The 24059-nt window shown below is 43.8% G+C and overlaps 1 protein-coding gene across 7 annotated transcripts in view; it reads left to right on the plus strand.

Annotated features, from left to right (window-relative positions):
• Myt1l (myelin transcription factor 1 like) overlaps nt 1–24059 on the plus strand; it is a 143365-nt gene that overhangs the window by 6318 nt on the left and 112988 nt on the right. For all 7 annotated transcript variants that reach the window (XM_059248238.1, XM_059248235.1, XM_059248241.1 and 4 more), the window contains exon 4: nt 23438–23805. In XM_059248238.1, coding sequence (XP_059104221.1) covers nt 23438–23805 — 368 coding nt within the window. The remainder of the gene's footprint in view (nt 1–23437; nt 23806–24059) is intronic.

The following is a 24059-nucleotide window of genomic DNA, read 5'->3' on the forward strand; positions in this document are numbered from 1 at the left end:
AAATTTCATTTGCATTGAAATAAAACACCCTAAAAATAATTGCATTTTTTCCTAACCATGCTTGAAAGTTTAACACAATTTTCCACGTTTAATTGCAAAGCTGATTTTAATTAGTAAGGCCCCGCATGTGAAAAATGAAGATCCACTTGGGTGCATGGATACATTGCAGCGTCTGCCGGATGTTCTAATTAACGACGGGGCTGCCTTGCAGCAGGGTGCGCCATGGGATGTTTATAAGGGATTCAGTGCACACAGCCACCTAGCCAGCCTATCTGTGTTTACTCCCCTCCGTTCTTTATGAGGCATCATTGTGCCTGCCGTCACCCCATCCATAAGCTTTATGGCATGCCTGTCCTTTTTACTATTTGTCACCGATTCTGTAAATCACAAGTTAGGGCATACATATTTTAACATTAATTTGAGAGCAGACCACGGCAGCACAAAGAGAAAAAATGTTGAGACCTAGGGATTTATTTGGGTGAAGTAGCTGTCCCTGATCACTGCTACTCTGGGGCTGTACTATGAGTTGTATCTGTGCAGATGCATTTGGGCACCGTCGCTTCGGACTGTGGTAGCAGTTAACCTTTATTATCATAGTAAATCCTTTATTTTAAAAAGTCTCTTGGCCATTTTCCTAAGAAAACAGTCAGCCTGCTGCTGTCTGCCACACATCTGGTCTCTGCCTCCTTTGTGACTCAGTGGGTTTGAAACACAAAACAAACATAATATGTTTACACATATTTTTGATGTTTGAAAAACTGAATATATATATATATATATATTAATAATGCTACACTCAAAGAGAAGGAGCATAAATATTTTCAGATAAGGAGCTCATGTCCTGGCAGAGAATCTAAGGGCTGTGATCTGAAGAGGTCACGTCGGGATTTGGCAATTATCTCAGCCTGACACCTTGCTTGATGATCAGACACATGTGATCTTAGCAGCTTTGGAACATCAACAAAATGCACAGGAATGGATGGAAAGTGTGGCTAGTGCTGGTGCTGACCCACCAAAAGGTCCATGGTTCACACAAATTCATCTGTGCAGGAATCGTAAGAAACAGCAGCTACTCAATATACCCAGAGATTGGAAGGCAGTGGGTTGCTTACACGCAGGTGTTGGAGAAGCTGGCTCAGCTGTACAGTTAGGAACAATATCCTTCAGGGACCCAGTGTTGTGACCCAAGCTAGTTCTCACCTGAGAGGTGGTGTCTGCTGATAAAAGGATTCTTATGATTGGTAGGCTGCATCTTTTCAGGGGTATGTGCCTCAACTTATTAGAAGGTGAGGAGATAGTGATGGGGAGCAAGGATGTGAAAGAGAGAAGGCTTCTAGTAAGGCTGCTTTAAGGAGGCTCTGATGACTCCTCCATTACTAGTTGATTCCGTATCTCCAATCGGAATCTAGTCCATTTCATGTTGCTGTTTCAAAATGCCCCAGATTGGACTCTATAACAGAAAGGGTTTTGCCAACTGACCTTATATGTGAGAGCCTGAAAGGAAGGCCTCACACTGTTAGGCAGGAAAGTGGAGGCTGTAGGGGCCCAGCAGCTCAGGAACTAATCCAAGTTCTCTAACCCTGAACCCAAAGAGCAGTGTCCTGAGTGGCTGGGTCCCCTCCTCACTGATGTCTCTCCTATGAGGCCCATCATCTTAAAGGTATCAACACCTCACCACAACCGTGCACCCAAGTGGAGGAAAAGCTACTTCTCCACCATGACACACACTAGAGACTTTCAGAGGATGCTATATTAGGAGCAGTGCGGCATTCTTGTTCTTCACACACTTACCTAGGGATGTCCATGTTATCATTTAGAATCACAATGAGAAGATGGAGGAATAATTAGAGGGACCTTCTAGACTCTAACTTTCAAGGACCTGTTATTTCTTCTCTGCTATCCCCTGCCTTACAGAGAACAGTGTCTTCAAAGTTCAGTGACAAAATACGGTTAGAAAACAAACTTCAAAGTTAGAAGAAAAACTTGAAAGGAAGCAACCCTCCTTTCTAACTGTAGCATTGATCCGATGAGATTTCAGTATTCTGTGTAGCTTTAGTTGTTGCCAGGGGCACATATTAGCTCATGAGATCCATCATCAACCCTCCCACCTGGTGACAAGGGGCAGAGGTGAACCCACCCTAAGGGCCACTACTCCTTGCTCCAGCTCCCTTCCCATTCTCCTGCACCCACCTCACATACAATGCAGAAAAACAGCTGTAGCTGCTCCAGACTCTGCAGCACTATTGGGACATGGCAGCTGTTTTCATATCTCTAGGGCTCCACAGGGTCCCATGATCATTCTGGAGCCATCTCTGGTAGACAGAGTCTCTATAAGCAACTAACCCAGCTGTGAAGCTGGGGGGTGGTAATTTTCCTTTAGCCTAGAACCTTATTACTACCTAAAAACTCTCTAGAAAGGCAATCACTGGGCCCCCATCCAGATCTGCTGCATCAGAAACTGTGGGTGGGGCTCATCCATCTGTAACTTAAGTGTCCCTAAGGACTCTGTTGCTCTGAGCTTGACAAGGACACCAAAAAGAGCATTGTTGACCAAGCAGTCTCTCTAGAAAAGGAGATGGTGCCTGGGAAGGCAGCTAATAAGGCCAACCCAGACTACCTTAAGTGTCTACCCAGTCCTGATCCTATCTGAGATTTAACAGTGAATAAGGATTCAAATCCTAGCTCTCTGATACAGAGTGCGTACAGAACAAGAACTCACATTCAAACTATGGACATCAACTCTATACAAATGGGGTGAACACTCCTGCTCTGATGTCCACGGAACGCACAGCCCGTGTCCTCACCCTGCCCCAGCACCCCCACCCAGTGTCACTACCCAAGAGAGAGTAGTAACACACACACACACACACACACACACACACACACACACACACACACACTAGTGGCCAGGATTGTGACTGTAACTGGCAGCGACTGAGATTTCACTTTGATTCAGACCACAGATGCATTTGTGTAGCTGAGCAATGAGAAACAGTCTACAAGATGTGGCTTCTCCCTGGGGGAGGAGAGGGCATCACTTTTCAGGGAGACATGGGACATAGAATAAGCCACTTTTCCAGGGTCAGCCACTCCTTGCTATCTGTGGGTCCTGGAGGGCCAGTACATACTCTGAGGCCTAAAAGATATTGTGGACACCTCCCACTGTCTTCATAGAGCCCCAGTGGATAACAAAGGAAAGGCTTCAATACTAGAAGATAATCAGGATGTCTGCTGGAGACCATGACAACCCTCCAGGACTCTCTCCTTCCCCGTTGAGAAAGGACGTGTGTTGTCTCTGGTGCTTCTGCTACTCTGAACACATTGGGATAAGCCACCCTCCTTCCTGCAGAGAGCTCACAGTATCACTGTGCAATTTCAGGCTCTGCAACCTACTCCTGTCTTTCAGTGGCCACTCTGCAGGGCTGTACCTTTTGGCTAATGCTGTATGGAATGACACAGAAGGATGCTGCCTGTACAAAAGGATTCATTTCCTGAGACTCCAGGGAGGATATAGCAGGGACACACAAACCTCCTGGATGCAATTCTTTCCATTAATAATTCATCTTGCTGCACTCTTGCCTACTTCTTATCATTCCAGCCAATCAGGTGACTTGCTGTACTCTGAATGAGACCTTGGCTCCCAGCTGGCATGAGACAGGTATCAGAAGAGCAGGGGAGCCTGAGTGTCACATTCTCCCTCAGAAAATCAGAGGGGTCCTGTGCCTACCAATCTCACTAAGGACAAGATTGGGAAACGAGGCACAATGCGGCCATGCAGCAGTGTGGGCCGGCCTTCCTATGCCCAGGAGCTGGCCTGTCCTGGCCTAAGTATGACCAGGACACACCCTACCCTGAGCCTCTGTGGCCACCATAATTAATTCTAGAGCCATAACTAGTATGGTGGTGAGGGACACTGAGCCCAGGAGTGGACACAAGGGCCTCATTGCTCCCCTGTCCTCTCCATATTGGCATAGTGTGGTCAGGATGGGGATGGTGATACACAGAAAGACTATGAGGAGTTAGCAGGCCAATAAAGCAGTGGTAGTTTCCTAATCAGGCATATCCCAGGACACAGCCAGCCCACTAACATGTAGACAGTTTCTTCCCACTTCAGGATCCCTAGGTCCTCAGAATCCCCTGGAAATAACAGTCCCAGGGACAGAAGCAGTAGCCTCCTGAGACGCACATCACAGCAGGCCCAGTCCCCTCCTATCACTGGGACTTAATCCTTTTAGCCAGTCTTTCTTCCCCATGTTTCTTTCTACCCAGTCTGGAGATAGTCTTTCTTTCCTCCAGCCCCCCTCAACCACCCACCCACCCACTTACTCCAAAGGTGACCAGCAGGTTAGAGAAAAAAGTCACAGTACCTATAGTGAGTAAGAAAGGAACCCAGTCTTCCCTGAGGCTAGTGGGAAAATGACAAACTTCTTGCATTGACCCAACTTGTTTCAAACAAGTTTGAAAAGGTGGGGTGGAGGAATCCAGCCCAGAGTCCTCTACTACCTTGCTACCCTGGAAGTGAGTCTCTCCATCAGCTATCTCTGGGGCATCCTTCATCTTAGACCTAGGTGTACACATGGGCTCCCAGGACAGCGGAACCCCCAGCTACAGGGCACCTTCCAAGACACTGGGGAGAGAAAGGGCAGCTGAAGAAGAGTGGACTGTGTAGGTGCCCTTCGTCAGCTCCCGAGGGATGCAGCTGGCAGGAGAAACCAGAGAAACACTGAGACTGGCTCAAACTTGAATTTCAAATAAAGGTCGGGCACCTTCTTAAATAAGGGCAAGTGTGAATTATGGAAGCCCCAGAGGAATGGGGCAATTCTGTTATTGTCCGGTGTTAGAGTCCTGCCACTCAGTTCCTATCACCTGACCAGCTAAGGGGTGAGAACACACCTTCAGCTTCTTGTTTGTATATTTTAAAGTATCATGACTCTTCTTTTATAGGTTGGCTTCATGTTTCAGATGTAACTTTGTGATTATTTTTAATTATTTTTTACTTAATATAAGCCTTTTGCCCTATTATTAGATAGTGTAATGATGCTGAATTCCATCCTGAGACTGTGCTGTAATTCATGTGATTCTTTTACTATTGACAATGCCTAAGTGTTTCGAGTAGTACTTTTGCTAATACCTTCAGGTTTCAGTTTCCCCTGGGTGATAGAATAGCCTTATATGGCTGGGTAAAGGAAATGAGGACCCTGTGTCAGGGTTTCTTACTTGTAGGATGGGGTCTGGCAATACCATATTCCTAGAGTGGAAGATCAGGAAGCCCTTATTGTTCTCTGGAAAGAGGATGCTGTGTAATCATGTCTAACACGCTTCTTGCTTATCCAGAAAACAACCACCCTTTTAAAAAATTGATCACTTAAGTTACAATGTCTTTGCAAGAGCATTCTGCAAGACAAAATGATTAGCATATTAAGCAATGTTTTTCCCCTTTTGAGAATGAGCTAGCTTCCCAGAGTACTTATTCTCAGCTTAGGCCAAGGTGTGACTATCTCTCTATAGTCAAGTCAAAGAATTGGCTACTGGGAAATAGGCAAGCATAGGTCCCAGAACTCAGCAATCACCTGTTCAGCCTTGAGCTCTAGACCCAGGATTGAGAAGAGGAACTGAGGGATCACCCTTCATAGCCACCTTAAACCATAGCTATAAAATGGGTCATCAGCATGCCCTCTGGGCATCTTGAACCAGTTGTGGTCAGACTGGAGCATAGCTATATGAGGCCCTCAGTTCTTGGGTCAGCCACCTAGAAAATTCCCTTTATCTCTAAACCAGACCCAGTACAAATGAGAATTAGGCTCTGGCCATTGGATGGAACATGGCCAAATATGTGGACGGGCCTGAAGGTTTTCATAGGGCCACTTGTGTGTCATGTAGAGGTGGTGAACGGAGCTTTTGATATCTGTTGGCCTCTCATTCAGTCAGGCTCCTTTAGGTTTAACTTCAGAATGAAGGTAAAGTTTCTGTCTCTAGATGGTAAAATGAAGCCGCCCAGCTCTTCGCAGACTCACGTGTAATGGGAAAAGATGCCAAAGGGCAGGGGCTATGCCCACACTCTATCTCTTGGCACTCTCTGAAGGTTCACATAAGGGGAGCAGACAGCCCTCTATCCTGTACTCCCTACCCCCACTCCCCAACACTCTCTGCAGGCTCAGCAGCCCCTTCTACCTAGAGACTTTCTCCTGTCATGCCAGTCTTTGGGATAAACTCAGAGTCTTTCCAAATCCTGGAAGCCTGTCTTTGGTAGGTCAGTCCAGAACTTGCCTGCTCCTACTAGAGCTGTGCATAAACACCTGGTCCATGTACAGGGTGTTCTGATTAATTTTCTGCAAGATGAGCCCCTCTGCTGTTCCTGTCTAGTGAAGCTGTATCTGCTGGCTTTCCCAGCACAGGGGGCAGTGCTGAGTGACTGTGGTTTAGGAGGCAGTGGACCCAGGGCAGTCAGGTTCCCTTGCCCACCAGAGCTCTTCTAGGACTTCACCCTGTCCCTGACACCTCAGGGATGCTTGAGAGAGAAAGACTTTCTACAGAGCAGAGGACTGTCACTAAATGTCCAGGGAGTATAGATACAAATGACACTAAGGGCCAATCTTTATGCCTGATGTTCTGAAAGGCATTAGCATTTCATGTCATTCACGAGGGCAACAAGGGCAACAATGTTTTTATATCACCTAAAAACATAGTAAAAATAAATGCAGGGAGTTAAGGATTTTTAATTAGAATATGTTACTCTTAAATTTTTTTGAGAGAAGGGGCCAAATGAAGCAAACAAAATCATCCTCAAAATTTATGGTACTTTGAAACAATTAAGAACGATTTTTGTGATTACTCAAGTTCTGATTATTGAATTTGGGTTTGAAATAGCTACTGGGGATTCTGTATCCAGAGGCAGTTCCTCCTGCCTGTGTCATCCGGCATGTCTTAGAGCTTGGTCCCACTCTCATGGCACTCAGCACTCAGCCAGACCACACCATGCAGCCAACTCACCACAGCCACCAACCAACACAGCAGCTCCTCCAGGGGCAATACAAGTGACAGACTCTACATCAGGTGGTGCAGAGCTTTGTAGAAGGGTGGGGATAGAGAAGATGGGACCAGATGGCGGAGCTGTACTCCTAAGCAATGTCTCTGATGAGTTTGGAAGCTTTTCTAGTTTCTTTATCTCAGAAATTACAGCATTTGGTCAAGAATCACATAAGGCAGGTTTGAAGTGATTGCCAACTTTTATGAACATGTAGAAGAAACTGTGAGTCTAGAGAGATCCATGGTATCTTGACACACTACTTACAGAAGATTGATTGCATAGGTGTCCCTAAACCAGGAAATATGATTAAAGGTAAAGGAGGTAGCCTCCTGCCCTCAAAGATCATATGACACATCAGATATACCATAGTCAGAGATAGAAGCACATGTGTCCATGGTGGTATGTGATTATTTCTGAGTTCTGTCATTGGTTCTGAATATAAGGCAGAGACAGAAGCTTGACTTTATGAAGGCTCCCAGATCTGTTCTACTTCATGCCCCTTACAAATGCACTCTGTCAATCTCATGGATTTCAATGTAAGGAAGCATCCTGACAGTAGTAGTCTGATTTTCTGAAACTTTACAAGTGGGAAGACTCATATCACCCCAGTGTTGGTTCTGTCAGCTGCAGGACTTGGACAAGACATATTAGCCATCTTCCCAGAGTGTATTCATACACAGTTTAACATCCAATTCCTCCTAGCTATGTACAGTCTACATCATTCAAGTGTCCTATAATTCTCCATCTACCCAGAGGATCATCACAACTTTCCTCAGAGAGAGGCTTCCTTTTCTGCATTACAACACAACACAATACAATACTCTGTTGTCTTAGAATCTGATGAGACACTTGCTGCAAACTCACTACCCACTTGTAAAATTTCTTCCCAGGGAGACTGTGCCAATTTCAAAGAAGACAGGTAACCCTGTGTGTATTCACCTACTGATATTGGCCATTCACTGTATGTTTCTGAGAAATTTTGCAGCCTTGAGAATTAAAAGGAGATAGAGAAAGAAGTGATAGATAGATCTAAGAGCAAGTTTCACCATTGAACTATTTGAATTAGGTCTATCTCTAACTGAATATATGAGCCATACTAAGGTGATATATTTTTCCCATCTCAATCCTGGTAATCATGGGCAGTGCCATGTACACAAAGAACTACCCAAAGCAAGGACTCAACTTCTCCCTGAGGAGAAGGTTTTGCCAAAGCTCTCAGAAGATGAGATGATCTGAGCTCCAAGGGAGTTTGTGAGGAAGAGGGAAGCAGTAGGTATACATGTCCTGGATAGCTGAGCATGAGGAAGGAGGATGTCTTAGAGTTTCTAATGCTGTGAAGAGACACCATGACCACGGCAACTCTTATAAAGGAAAACATTTAATTGGGATGGCTCACTTAAAGTTTCAGAGGTTCAGTCCATTATCATCATGGAAGGGAGTATGGCAGCATGCAGGCAGACATGGTGCAGGCTACATCTTTATCAGAAGGCAACAGGAAGTCAACTGTGACACTGGGAGTAGCTTGAGCATAGGAGACCTCAAAGCCTGCCCCCACAGTAATGCACTTTCTCCAACAAGGTCATATCTACTCCAACAAAGTCACACCTCCTAATAGTGCCACTCGTTATGAACTTATAGGGACCAATTACATTTAAACTATCACATTCTACTCCCTGGCTCCCATAAGCTTTTAACAATATCATAATGTAAAATACATTTAATCCAACTTCAAAAGCCCCCATAATCTATCACAGTCTTAACAATATTTAAAAGTCCAAAGTTTAAAGTCTCTTCTGAGATTCATGCAATCTCTTAACTGTAATCCCCTATAAAATCAAGATCATAAAACAGGTCACATACTCCCAACATATAATGCCACAGGATATACATTATTGTTCCAAAGGGAAAAGGAATATAGCAAGGAAATACTGGACCAAAACAAGACTGAAAACCATCTGGGCAAACTCCAAACTCTGCATCTCTATGTCTGATGTCAAAACGCTCTTCAGTTCTCCAGTTCCATTCAGCTTTGTTGACTGCAACACATTTCTTTCTCTTTGGCTGGTTCCACTCCCTGTTAGCAGCTTTCCTTGGCAGGTATCCCATGGCTCTGGCATCTCTAACATCTTGGGGTTTCCAAGGCAATCCAGGCTTCACCTTCACAGCTTCACACAATGGCCTTTCTAGGCCTTCATTCAGGGACACTCCTCAGAGGCTTTCCTTAGGCACAGAGGTAAATTCCACAACCAATTTCTTCTATCCTTAACTCTAAAGCCAGAATCATGTGGCCAAAGCTGCCAAGTTCTGCTGCTTGCTGGAGCTGGGACATGGCCCCCTCATTCAATTACATCTTCATCAACTTTCTGTTTTTGATTGTAACCTTCACTACCTAAGCTTGGCTGTCCTTGAACTTGCTCTATAGGCCATGTTGGCCTCAAACTCAGAGCTCTGCCAGCCTCTTCCTTCCCAGTGTTTAGATTAAAGGCATGCACCACCACATCTGGCTCTAAGCTTCCTTTTTACAAGTTGGAAACTTAGCTGGATGGGATCTTGCCCTGAGGTCACCACTCCCTTTATTTCATTTTTAAATCCTTTTATCTCCTTGAACACAGGATTTAGCTCTATTCCACTTCCTAGTGCCCCTTTTCTCAATCTGTACATTTTGTATTTTAATTTGTTCAGCTTATTCCTTTTCATTATAAATCTTCATCAGAGTTAACACTAATAACTACACAACAGAATCTATACTGGACTGTTTTGAAATTTCCTCTGCCAACTGAATTAATCCAAAATTCTTTACTTTTAGCCTCAGGCAGACTTTTTGGACAAGGGCAAAAGGCAGCCACATTCTTCACCAAAATATCACAAGAGAGATCTCTAGGCAACATACTAAAATTTTTCTCCTCTGAAACCTCTTGAGTGAGCCCGTGACAGTTCAAAGAACTTAGCACCGCTGTCTTCCATGCTCCTGTTAGTATGGCTCATTAAGCAGTGCTTAAAGCTTTCCACTGCTTTTCTAATCCAAAGTAACAAAGTCAAAATTCTTTCAAACAAAAACATGGTCCAGCCTATCACAGCAATACCCCAGTTCCTGGTACCAACTTCTGTCTTAGTTAGGGTTTCTATTGCTGTGAAGAGACACCATGACCACGGTAACTCTTATAAAGAAAAATATTTAATTGGGATGGCTCACTTAGAGTTTCAGAGGTTCAGTCCATTATCATCATGGAAGGGAGTATGGCAATGTGAAGGCAGACATGGTGCAGGCTACATTTTTATCAGAAGGCAACAGAAAGTCAACTGTGACACTAGGAGTATCTTGAGCATAGGAAACCTCAAAGCCCGCCCCCATAGTAATGACCAACAAGGTCATATCTACTCCAACAAAGTCACACCTTCTAATAGTGCCACTCCTTATGAGCTTATGGGGTCCAAATACATTCAAACTACCACAGAGGATGTTCAACATAATGTTGGGAAAGAAACTGAGTCAGGAAGGGGCCATGCAGGATTTCATATAGAGAGGGGGAGCCATGATGAAGCAGAAGGCCTGGGGAGACCTCCCATGCTCCTTCATTCAAACTCAGTAAACATTACTTGTTAAAACACCCAAGTTTCCAAGCTACTTACTGAATCATAGTGGTGAGCAACCATGTCACTATGTCTTAGTCACTGTTCTATTGCTGTGAGGAGACATTATGACCAAGGCAACTCTTATAGAAGTCATTCAACTGAGGGCATACTTAACAGTTTCAGAGGTTTAGTCCATTATCAGCATGGTGGGAAGCATGGGGTGGCACACAGGCAGAAATGGTGCTGGAGAAGTAGCTGAGAGCTACATCTTGATTGACTGGTTGAGAGAGAGACTCTGGGCTTGGCATGGGCTTTTGAAAACTCTTTATACCACAAGTGACTTTTTCCAAGAAGGTCATACCTCCTAATCTTTTCAAATAGTGCCACTCCCTGGTGACCAACCATTTAAATCTATGAACCTATGGGGGGCATTCTTATTTAAACCACCACACCCTGCTCTCCAAGAGGGTGAGGAGTAGAACTTGAATGGCTTAGGGCAGGGACCACACAGTACAAGCACTAGCCCTTTTCTGTCTGAGGTCCCACCCTGCAGAATCATCATCCCAGGAGAGCTGCAATGCATGGAAGATTCAGCCTGTGGACAGGGTGATGGCAGTGCTTGGAATGAGCCCAGGGCTGAGAAAGAAGGCAGAGAGAACACAGAGGGCACTCCAGGGCAGAGGGTAGCACTGCACATGTGGCTGCTAGAAGAGTGTAGTACATAGGGCCTCAAGGTCAGAAGGAGACACTGCTGATGTCCAGTCCTTAAGATGAAGGGCTGGGAATGGGAACTCACAGGGGCCAGTTTGCAAGAGAATTCAAAGCACAGAGGGTGTTTGGATCTTTACCTGCCAGGAAATCAAAAGAAGGGGGCACAACAAGGGAGGCAGGAGAAGAAACAGGAGGGAAATAATGGAGGTGGGAGGAGAAGGAGAAGAATAGCAAGGTGGGGTACAGGTGGATAAAAGGGGGGATTAGGACAAGGACTGATGATGACTGACAGAAGGAACCAGGTGTTTCACAGAGGCCATTTGTCCACCTGTCCCTGAGTTCCAAGAGGAGAAGGTGAATGAAAGCAGCAGCTGACCCAGTTGAAAGCATTTAGTCTTAGCAGAGGTACACACACACACACACACACACACACACACACACACACACTCTGCCTGCCCTTACATCTCTGTGCCTTCACACATACACACTGCCCTCACACACACTGCCTTTTCACACATCCATCTCATAAGCCCTGACCTCCCATCAAGGATAGATTTTAGCTCATTGATTTTTCTCCTAAGTTTGCTAGAGACACAACTATCATAGTCAGACTTGTAGCTCCATCTGCTAGAAGTCATGGTGGTAGCACTGGTGAAACCTAAAAGCTTCTGGGCCATGGGGACTAGGCATTGAGTACAATGACATTCAGAGTGGAATAGTACTTTGCCAAGGATGCTGCCACGTTGTCCACCATGAACCCAAAGGTACATCTTTCCACTGAGCTGAAGATAAACCCAGAGCTCTACTGTCACATACATGCTCAACCTTTTTGATCAAGCATATCAGTGCCAACTTGAGCATATTCATTCAGTAAGATAAGACGGAAATGGTACCATGATACCACATGATGGTCCAGCTGAGTGAGTGGTGTTTGTTCCCAGCAATTACCTATCTGGACATGTTCCTTTGAGCTGATGTAACCAGAGTGCCTATCAGTGAGAACTAGAAATGTAAAGTATGGCTAGGTCCCTAGGAAACATTTTTTTTCTCTGGATATGTATGTCAGTTTTCATTTTGGCTGGGTTGAAGAGGTGTTTTTGACACAGAAAGTCTGGTTTAATGTTTGACATTGGGTGTGCCACTGCATTTTCTAGGTCAAAGGTGGATCAGATGGTTTTTACGGTTCCTCCCCTGTACATGTTAGTGGTGTGATAGGCCACTCGCCATATTAAAATGAACACTTTTCGAAGACCTCTTAGCCACCCAAGCTCTTTGGTTAAAATAGAATCTCACTTAAAGCACACCCTAGTAATCTAAGGGCATGAATGGACCAGATTAATCTGCCAATCTTACTGCTGATGAGTAGCTTGGCTGTTGGAATAGTTTTAACATCCTCAGCATTCTGATCTCACAAATGTCAAGGGCAATCAATACCTTTTATGGACAGAAAAGAAGCTGTATGCATTTTACTGGAAGGTGGGAGCTGGTAGAACCAAGCAATAAAGGCTGGTAGGCCACTGCCAATTGCTTCTGCAGTCAACCAACAGAAACAGAGGTTTTGAAGCCTTCTTGTAATGCACGATGGGAACCCAGGATAATTAATATCTGGCAGCATCCCTAACACCAAATAAAACTACTACATTAATACAATAAGTCAGCACCAGCACATGTGAAGTAGTCAAGGTAGTTTACAATAGATAGGAAATATCTCCTGTGCAGAATATAGGATAAACGATCTTGAATTCTAGCCTGATTGGGACTGACTTAATATAGAATCAGGAACTTGTGATGGGCCTTAACGATGAGTAGGAGAGGAAACTCCCAGCAGCAGGAATCATGGATGAGCACAGAACTCTAGAATGGGAAAAACGAAGAAAGGATGGCTATAAGGGTGGGACCAGACTGGACAACAACAGAAGCTAAAGTGAAATGGGAAGATGCAGACAAGTTAAAATTTCTTAATTCAGTAGCCCTTGTCTTTGTTCAAGGTGGGGATAAGTACATGGATTGATTCCTCTGCTGCACAGGCCTCACTTGACTAGTAGCTGGGAATTGGCTTCTAAAGGCAGAAACATCCAGGGGAGAACAACAGTGATCCAAAGTCCTGTCTAATCCAGCTGAGTCTTTGCCCCTGCTATGAGCTGGATCTTCTGCTGACATAGAAGGCATGGGAGGCAGCCATGAGGCACCTATTAGAGGAAGCCTCTGAAGACTGGGTGTGCATGGTGGCAGGTTCTTGAGATGGGTGGAAATGGGTAGAAAGCAGGGGATGGCTCTATGTTTGTGTGAGAAGCCTCAGTTCCATGTGGCCAGTGAACTGGTGCATGCGCATGAGTGGTCGTCCTGAGAACTATCTTCCAGTGAATCCAGTAGTTTTCAACAAGTCATTCATTGTATGGAAAACTGAAAGCAGGCAAGACAGACAGACCACAGTGCCTTCCTTGAGCCTATGTTCTGGAATCTGAAAGGAACAGTGGGCAGTGCAGAAGGTCACCACAGCCTCCTAGAACTTACTCTGCAGACCCAAGTGACATTGGTACACATATCTGCCACCAAGAAAATCTGATGAATCTCAGTCCTCACCCAGGGCTGAGGAAGAGATCTGAAAGAGTGTCAAATCCTAACTTCACTGACAGCTGTGCAGCATCACAAGACACCAGAATACAGGCAAGAAAGGAAGCTTTGAGGGAAATTTCTTTGCAATTAGAAGCACACCAACAATTTTGTGCAAAGGTAGAGTAAAGACATTTTAGATAGGCAAGGGTTCATAGCACATGCCTCCATGCACCCTGCCTCAGAAAGTTCGAGGTCTTGGAAGATGGGCTCCACTGAAGACATCTGAAGGTCAGAAAGAAGAACCAGCCTAGTGAGGAGCAGAAGTGTCCCCAGAAGGGTGAACACACAGAGCCTAGGATGAATAGGCACAGGCAGAGAAGGCCGCAAGAAGGCTGACCTTGTATGTGTCATTAGGACAGAAACTTGTGCACAGGAGTTTGATACCTGAAGGAGAGTTGAAGAATCAATTAAGACATATATAGAAAAACAGAAAAATCCACAAATACAGTGGTAATCGGGAGGAGAGAAAATGCAATGGTACAATAGTCGGCACTGCTGCCTGGGCAGACCCTGTTTCATGGTGGTCTTTGGGAATATCTGTAAACTGGACATGCACCTGTCCATCTGAGAAGGTACCTGTGGAGCTCTTATCTCCCAAAGGATCCCAGTAGGCAATGCTTAAACTGAAAACCAGGGAGCATGATATGAGCACTTATTCCGAGATTGTCAAAGAAGCAAAGAAGACATGGAGGATTACTGGTTTTTCAAGCTGACTTTTTAAATGATGTGCTAATAAAAAAAACCATTGTAAAAGGCAACCATTGGAGTGTAAATAAGATAGCCTGGAGAAAAGCTATTGAAGAAATCTGACAGGCCCGATAAAAGTTGTGACTCGAGAAAGTATACTCGATTTCATGTAGGATTTCAGCAACTGGAGCAGTTATGTACGTAAGAATCCCAAGGAACCAAATCTCTGCCAGAGCTGGTTTGGAAAATGGCTCAAGTTCTGAGTGAGGTTTCTGCAGTGACCACCAGAGCTGCCTCTGCTGGTTTTCATGAATTGAAAGCTATTGGTGTGGTTGGGGAAGTAAGTCAGAGGTTAATGGTCGTCTTATACTTTATCTCTTTGAATTACTGTTTATGGAAGTATGTGTTTAATACTGGACTATGTTGTGTAAGTGCATTTTTAAAGCTAAAAAGGAAGTATGTGACTCCGAGAAGTTCATATTTAAAATCTGTAGATAAGGATCAAATATACATTTATGTACAATTTTTATTAAATATTTTTCAATGTCTAGAATATTTATGATTTACAGTGAGTTTAAATTGAAAGTAGATATGAAGTTTCTAAATAAACTAGATATCTGTTAACCACCCTCTACAGAAGACAGTTAACAAACTAAGAAAATACACTAGGACATAGTTACAACTGACTTAGTTTTCCTAGTGTGTGGTTAAGTATCTTATGAAGAAGTTTGAAATTCTAGCTCTTTAATTAAATAGTACAGTGGTTCAAATTCTTTTGAAGTATTTTTAAATGCTTTCCTGTACTCTACAGAGAGTTTCGAGAACAACTTAGAACCTTCAGCACTGGTGACTCCTTCAGAAGCCAATGCTCGGCGTTTCCTGACTGAGTTAACATGTTGAGCCCTTTAGCAGTCTCCAGTGAACCTAAATCCTGATTCCTCCCTCAGTCCCAGGACTTTTGATGCTATTTGGGTCTCAGTCATGCTGTGGCAGCCTTCCCTCAGGGATGAAAGTGGGACAGGGCTCCTAGGTGACAGGGCAGCCCTCTTACTCCTGGTGCTTGCTGTCTTCTCCATGGATGCTTGGGAGCTGTGTGTGTTGTGTCATTAGGAGTCTGTGTGCTTGCATGTCCAAGTCCTCCTCTCAGCAACTAGGGCATCTCAGAAGCCCTGGCAGTCAGTCCTTGCTACCTCTGTCTCTGTTGAAACCTTCTTCTAGTTTCTCCCCCATAGTAACATCCACAGTGCTCTGTGTTCTAGCAGGAGGATGGTAGGCAGTTCGTCTGGCTAGAAATGCTGTTGGGATGGGCAGCAGTGGGTGGCGACACATAGTTTTACAGTGGTGTTTTCCTGGAAACAGTGGAGTGAGGGTCTTAGACAGAATCCCATCCACTGATGTCTACTTCAAACCTCATTTCCAGTCCCACCTTGCTGAGGCCACCTACCAAATGACATCTACAAGGGAACACAAGTTTAGTGTACAAGCCTTAGTTGGCTTTTCCATTCTTCCTAACCACAAATAAGCTAGTAGATATTAGTTTCCTCCTGGGTCCTCTCCATCAATTTTTGGCACCTTCTACCAGGCTAGAAGGCCAGAGGTTGTCCTTTGCCCCTTCTCCTGATCATTTGAACATGTGTCTTGTTTATTCCATGCCCAAGCTAGGTGAGTTATGATTGATACCACTCCTCACATGTCTTTTACACGCCCCCCCCCCCCGATCCTATTTTGTTCTCTGCCAGTTCACTCCCATACTACATGTGAGAAGTCATGTGTGAACATGGCCATGTTTGTCACTTTTTACTCTCTTGGGGCCTCTTCTGATCCCATCACCTTATCCTGACCAAGGAGGGCCAGATGGCTAGTAGCACCCCTACATGTCTATCTCATTACTCATGTTGCAGTTCATAGTCCCTCTGCCTCTGTCTTTCTGTGTCTGTCTGTCTTAGCCTTTCTCTGTGTCTATCTCTGCCTCTCTCTCTGTCTCTCTATTTTTGTCTGTGTCTACCTCTCTCTACTTTTCAATCTCTCTTCATTTGTCTTTGTTGCATTTGGCCCTCCCTGTGTCTGTCTCTGTCTCTCTGGGTCTGTCTGCCTCTGCTTCTCTTTGTCTCTCTATCTGTATCTATCTGTCTTGGCCTCTCTTTGTTTGTCTACCTCTGTCTCTCTGTATTTCTGTCTATTCCCTCTTCCCCATAGTGTCTTCCTGTGAAGTACTCTACTTCCCTTCCCCAGAGACCATCTCTGCTGTCTCATGACATTAGGATCATGTGCACTGCTCAGGAAAACACTTCCTGAATAAATAAGCAGACAAACTCGCTCAATCTTCATGCAGCAGATGCTTCCTGAACGCCTACTTATTATATAAAAGGCTTTATAGAGAAAGCACCATTGTTAATGGCCCTTATAATAACCCAGTAAGAAATCATGGCAGGATTAGTAGATTTTAAAAATCAGAAATCCTGATATGGATGGAGGGGAGTTATAAACTCTGCCCAGTGATGCCCAGAGGTGTGGCCCTAAGCAAACCTCTGTCCCTTCAAGAGAGAATCAAGAGTCCTGCCTCACAGGGTCATTGTGAGGGTCTAAGAATGATAAAGGTCTATAACCTCAGCTACTTGAGAGACAGAAACAAAGAGGTAGAGAATGAGTTCAAGGCCAGCTGGAGCCTATTATTGAGACCTGTGTCTCAAAACAACAACAAAAAGGTGAACTAGGAATGTAGCTCAGTAGAATACTAATATGTGTGAGGCCCTGAGTTCTATATACAGGACCATGAAAAACAAAGAAAACACTATTCACATATGCAGTAAGTGCTCCAGCAGTGACATTCTGGACTGAGGTGCAGAAAACACCACCTATGAGTGAAGTAAATGTTCTGCCAGTGACATTATAGACAGCTGCAGCTAGAACTCAGTACTTCGGGATTGTGTTACTTATTACAAAGTAACTACTAAGCTTAACACAATGAAAACACTATAAGCCACATGGGAAAAGGCTACCTGTGATCATAAAGAATGACTGGAGAGCTCTGAGCTAACTTAGCAGCCACTGGACACTTACTAAACACAGCTCCCAGAGAGGCCATGAGATACCTGCATTCCATCCTCTCCTATTGGTGACTGTAGCAGAGACCATGGGCAAAGGAAAGGCTGCCAAGCTCATTTTTCAGTTACATAGATTCTGCTCATGTTTAGTACCTGTATAAAGAAAGCACACGTTTAAAACAAACAAACAAAAACCAACTAAACATAACCCAGAATCCAGCCTTGAAGAATTCTGTGTTTTACATACTCAAATCCATGGAGGGTAAACCATAGCAAGCAACCTGTCCTCCAGAAGAGCCCACTACAGAACACAGAGAACCAGTCAAACAAAGATTTATAAGTGTTTCAAAATTAAGATACTCTGGGGGTCCCAGAAGCTGAGGTGGAGGGGAGAGTGGTAAGGTGTCTTCATGTGGCTACAGAGATATTAAGACACAGAGCCCAGACACTGTTTCTGTTTAAGTGTTATTTCGCTTTCCTCTCTACTTTCCATTTTCTCTCTATCTCTGGACAGAGATGTTACACAGACTTTGAGGGCAGTTTGTTTGAATCGAGTCTAGAGCCTAACTCTGAGGTGAGGCTGCAACCACGATTGTGCCTGGCCCCTGCATTAAGAACCACTTTATGGAGACACTATGGAAAAATTTTAAAATTGTTTCAGTTAATGAAATACTATTGAACTACAGTGATGTTAGCAGTAAACATCTTTGCAAATTCCTTGATGTTTCAACTGTGTATAAAAATATAAATGCAATCGAATTGCAGTGTTCACATTGTATTTTATGTGAACTGATGGGACTAGAGGAGAGGAAGAGCAAATTGGCACACTACAGATGAATTTGATCTCCAAGGACACACGTAGTTCTCAGGTGTGGAGTGCTTGGAGACCAGGAAGGAACCTTCAGTACATACCTGAGACCAAGTAACAACACTGTTCCACCCCTCAGGTGTGGGTGTTTGGCCTGCTGGACACTCTTCACATGCTTTCCAGGACCAGTGGGTCTTTCTAAGTTTGCCTTCAAGAACCTTATGCTGCCTTCCAAATTCTAGGTCTCTCTACCATGGTCCATCTTCACCTTCATCTCCATGTCATCCATTATTTCTTCACTTGCCTAGTATGCACTAAGCAATGCAGAGAGCATGCTAGACTCTCAAATGATATGAGATTGCTTCTCCTCACTGACCATATGATAACCATGTAGTTCTGGATACTTGAAATACGGCTGGTAAAGCACAGAAATTGGACTTCCAGTTATCTTTAACTCAAAACTTGCATATGCTATGAGGCTACTGTGTAAGATGCTACAACTCAGAAACTAAGGAATCAACAGATCCTTCTGTCACATCACTCTGGAGAACAAAAAAGGTATCATGTAACCTGTAACTGCTCTAGGGCATGGTACACTCTCATCCTTCACGAGCAAGGACATAGTGGATTGTCCCATGAGTGTTCATTGGCTATCTACCATCGGACAGGTTCCACTGGCCACTCAGAGAAGGCACACACCTGGTGAGGCTACACCATGTGATTCAAATGATTAAAGAATGAGTCAATGAGTTTTATTCAAAATAGCAATTGCTCTTGGATAATCTCTGAAGTGGAACATGAGAAGGGAAGCCAAAGATATTAACTGTAGCCTTCAACCTGGATGGCATGATGGATGCCTCAAGCACTCTGCCACAAATTCCACTAGGTTTTTTCAATCTGAGCACATCCAAGAACTGTAAATTTGTTGTCATTTGAAAAGACATGAATGTGTTGATGGACACAGCTGTGGTAGTTCACAGTACTCCAAGTGCATAGGTGAGGATGAAACTTCTCCTCCTCCTCCCAAGCTGCCACCTATCAGCAGATGCAGCATCCATAAGACATGAGTTTGGCAGGATCCACACCCCAAATACAGTCTCAGAGCTTTTCCAGGTCTCTGATGACCTGAGCAGGCTCCCGAGTCAGCTTCTAATATAGGGTAAAATGTGTCTGGACTCGGAATTTGTTGTTACATAAAAGTGGACACCGGGAGCTGGCAATTAGTGAAAGACGTCAAGGAATTTGCATATAACTGAGGTGAGACTATTTTCACTGTGTTTTAAGGACATAGAGAAACACCAGAGCAACAAACAAAATGAACTGGCAGGAAGTGTTAGTGTTTGAAGCCAGTGAATTCTGTTATCACACTGAACCCACTTTTTCCAAAAAGCAGTTCAAAATATAAGTAAGCTGGAAGATTGAAGCATACACTTACATAGTATGTTCCAACAAGAAGAATGGTCATCCTAGGAAGTCTAAGTGACCTCAAAAGTTAGGGCTGTGAAGGTCTAGTAGCCACTCATCTTGTAGATGGATAAACACAGGCCCTGCCAGAGAGGCCAGGTGTATCCAATTCAATGTTTATGAGGCTCAAGTACCTTAGCACTCAGACCCCTGCAAGAGTATTGAGAGCCGCTGGTAGTAAAGGTCCATGAGAGTATACAGCAGTGACAACTGGAGTTCAGAAGGCCAACCTATCAGAACTAAGGGTTCTGTTAGAGGAAACCATCACGCAAGGTGTTATGGAATTACTGCCTTTTGAATGAACTGGCTGTCCCTTGTTGTAAACTTCTTGCGCAATAACAGCTATGATTCTCCCCATTTACCATGCATCTCCATGTCATGTGTACATGTAATCTCACGATTGCATCTCAATCTTTGGTGCCACTTTTCCCACTCATCCCAGCTGCAGCTGCTTTCTGATAGGGAGGGGGACATATGCTAGGTGGCTAAGCAACCTATGTCAGAGTGTGTAGTATTGAGGGTCCTATTACTGGCCTGGAGTTATCCTCAGTTCTTTGTCTTTTCAAATGAAAGAATTCAGCCAAGAGATATAGATAGTTTAATTAGTTTATTTAGCAAAAAGGAGCAGAGGTAGTTCCCTTCGGACAGCTTAGAGAGGGCTGATGAGAGAGCCTGGATTTGTTATTTTTAAAAGAGACTATTTAGGACTATTTATGATACTAACATTTATAGAGGTAAGATGTCCCCCTTTTTCCTTCCAAGGGATAGTGAACCAGATATATCTCCCTTTTAGACCGTTTCTTCCCATGGTCCTCTTAAAAAGCCCATAAATATGTGAAAGCAACAATGTAAATGGTATTATAATAAACCCCAAATCTTTTGAGGCTATAGACCCTTCTTTGGTGTACATATATGGCAACTGGGAACATCCTTGATACCTTGGTTTCTGATATATCAGACATATATATATATATATATATATATATATATACACACACATATATACACACACATATATCTATACATATACATATATATCTGAGGGTAGCTTCAAAGATGCTTAACCATAAGGGGACATCTGACCATCAGGAGACACAGCTGTCAAGATCCAACCACATGCCAATGAGAGCAGAGGCTACTGTATATCATTCTGCAGCAAATACTGTCACAGACTGAGGACCTAATCTGGGCCAGGCACTGAACTCACCTTCTCATGTTAGTTTTTGCATTTTGTGATAAAGATACCAGTGTGAGATGGACACATTTTTCAATTTCAGCTGTGACTCTGAGGTACAAAGTTGAACCTCTGTACAAAAATTACTCAACTGATAAGCCCTGCCCACAGGTGAGCTCCATTCACCATGTTCCAGCACTGCATACTCTGCCATGCAGCCTGACTCCAGCACCCACCCTCATCTCTTTTCTTGAGAGGTTGGTGCCTGTTACTACCATGGGGTCTCAGAGTGCAGGGGAGGCTCCCTCAGACTACAGTGTGTAGTATCTCTGCAGTCAGCCATCTGGCCATCCTCCTTATCACCTGGCCCATTCCACTGCCTGGATACCACACAGGCATCCCTTTACTGAACATCTCCAGCTTCACTTCAGTTTATCATCCTAGCAGTTCCCCATGATCTTTCCAACACACAAAGCTGATGGCATCCGTAACTGCCTGCAAGAGCTCAGAAAGAATCCCACAGTCAGCCCACTGGGTGGACCTGCCCCTGTCTGGCACACCATTATTCTCCTCTCTTGTCCTACTTCTCCCAGCTCCTTGGGGCTTGTGTTTCCATTTTCTGAACTATATTGTGCTTTCTCTTACATCCACATTGTTTGCAGATTCTTTTGATATGTATTCCAAGTATCTTTTTCTCTGCCAGAAAAAGTTCTTCTACCCTTTCGAAGTTCTTCCCAGCATAACTTCTGGAGGTCTTTCAGGCATTCGATCACCTGACCCTTAGATATGATGTCCTCCACATATTGTATGAGAGGACACACCACCCCTAATTCATTCATTTGGTCTGAAATGGTTCAGTGCCATGATGTCCAAGTGTTTGGGGCATATGGTATAGAAGAGTGAGAGATTAGAAAGGATACCACTGACATGTCAAAGTCACTACTGGACCTCATAGTCCTGGAGCAAAAGCTCTGTCCCTTTGCATCAACATCTGCTAAATATCCATAGCATGGCACTGGATGGCCAAGATCTGTGATCATGTCATCATTCCTAGGTTCCAAACTGCATGTCTTAGTTAGGGTTTCTATTGTTGTGAAGAGACACCATGACTACGGCAACTCTTCTAAAGGAAAACATTTAAGTGGGGCTGGCTTCCAGTTCACAGACTTAGTCCATTATTGTCATGGCAGGTGGCAATGGTGGCATACAGACAGACATGGTGCTGGAGAAGGAACTGAGAGTTCTACATCTTGATCCTCTGGCAAGGAAGCAACTGTGTGTCACACTGAGCATAGCTTTAGCAAAGGAGACCTCAAAGCCGACCCCTACAGTGACACACTTCCTCCAACAAGGCCACACCTTCTCCAATAAAGCTAGACCTCCTAATACTACTACTCCCTATTGGGACCATTTTTCTTTCAAACCACTACACTGAGCCAGCCCAAGTCTGAAGGAATCTCCTATTGTACTGACCAGTGAAAGGGAAGTCATGTGGCATTTTAAACACATGCATTATTTCCCATAGTATTTTTGTCACTCTCACTGATCCTTATTCCTTGCAGCACATACAAGCTTTCCAGGAAGGAAAAAAAAAAGAACAACTAAATAGGCAACATAATTTGGAGAATCATCTTTTCTCAGGGAAAGAATATAAAAGGTCAGCTTGGAGGAAGAGTCTGGCTCAAATTCATCTTGATTTAATGGCAACTGCCAGTAATCCCAAAGTCAATCTCTGGAAGGTGGAGATGGAATTGAAATTATCCAAGACTGACAGTGACCAGCCTTTAAATGAGACAGTACCTGCCATCAACATCTGTAGTTTGTCTGCTTTTAGTAGGTTTTTCATATCTTAAGATATTATTGTGTCTTCAAAATATACAGATACAAGCATATCCAAGTGCTTTTAGAGGATACACATCTTATATTGGTGTACATAATATATATATATATATATATATATATATATGTAAATATGTGTGATATAGTAAAATATTTAGTAATTTGAATCTGAGCTTTCAACTGCCTGAGAAGTATCTGGAGGAAGGGTTTCATAGCCATCCTCCTGAACTAGGGTCTCCATGCCATTTGGAATCATAGTAATGGTGACCTAGAGGACTCTGATTACATGCTAATGGTAATTAGACAAATCAAGCTGTACTTTGACGTCATTTTCATTAGCAGAACTGTATACGAGAGAACAGTAGTACCCTGCCCCTTTGCATTTGCATGATGACATTTATGCTCAACCCCAAATATCTGCAAGGCATCCCATTGCTCTGGTATGGTAACGTAAATCTCCTTCTCTGTCCTCTTTCTCTATTTTTTTTTATCAGTGTATATGGTTGTCCCTTGGCTAAAAAAAGGAAAACGCAAGATAAACAGCCCCAAGAACCTGCTCCCAAGCGAAAACCATTTGCAGTGAAAGCAGATAGTTCCTCAGTAGATGAATGCTATGAGAGTGATGGTACTGAAGATATGGATGATAAGGAGGAAGATGAGGAAGAGGAGTTCTCTGAGGACAATGATGAGCAAGGGGATGAGGATGATGAAGATGAGGAGGTGGATCGGGAAGACGAGGAGGAGATTGAGGAGGAAGATGATGATGAAGATGATGATGATGATGAAGATGGGGATGATGTAGAAGAGGAAGAAGAAGAGGAGGAGGAAGAAGAGGAAGAAGAGGAAGAGGAAGAAGAAAATGGTAATCTTTAAGTACTAACAAAGCTTAGGCCATGATTTGGGGTCAGTTTTCTGCATGAGTTTTCTAGTGTTAATATCCTTGGCATCCTAACAATTCCAGGACTAAGATTTCTCAACACCAAGTGGATAAACTACTTATGTGAACTTAAAAGTTTGTCTCAAATAATTCCTTTAAGTTATCTTTTAGGCTTCAGATTTCTGTCAAATTGTTACTTAGATTGGTTGCCATGGCAATTTGCTGAGCTATTTGTGGCA

Source organism: Peromyscus eremicus, chromosome 22 (genome assembly GCF_949786415.1).
Source record: "Peromyscus eremicus chromosome 22, PerEre_H2_v1, whole genome shotgun sequence".
Lineage (NCBI taxonomy): Eukaryota > Metazoa > Chordata > Mammalia > Rodentia > Cricetidae > Peromyscus > Peromyscus eremicus.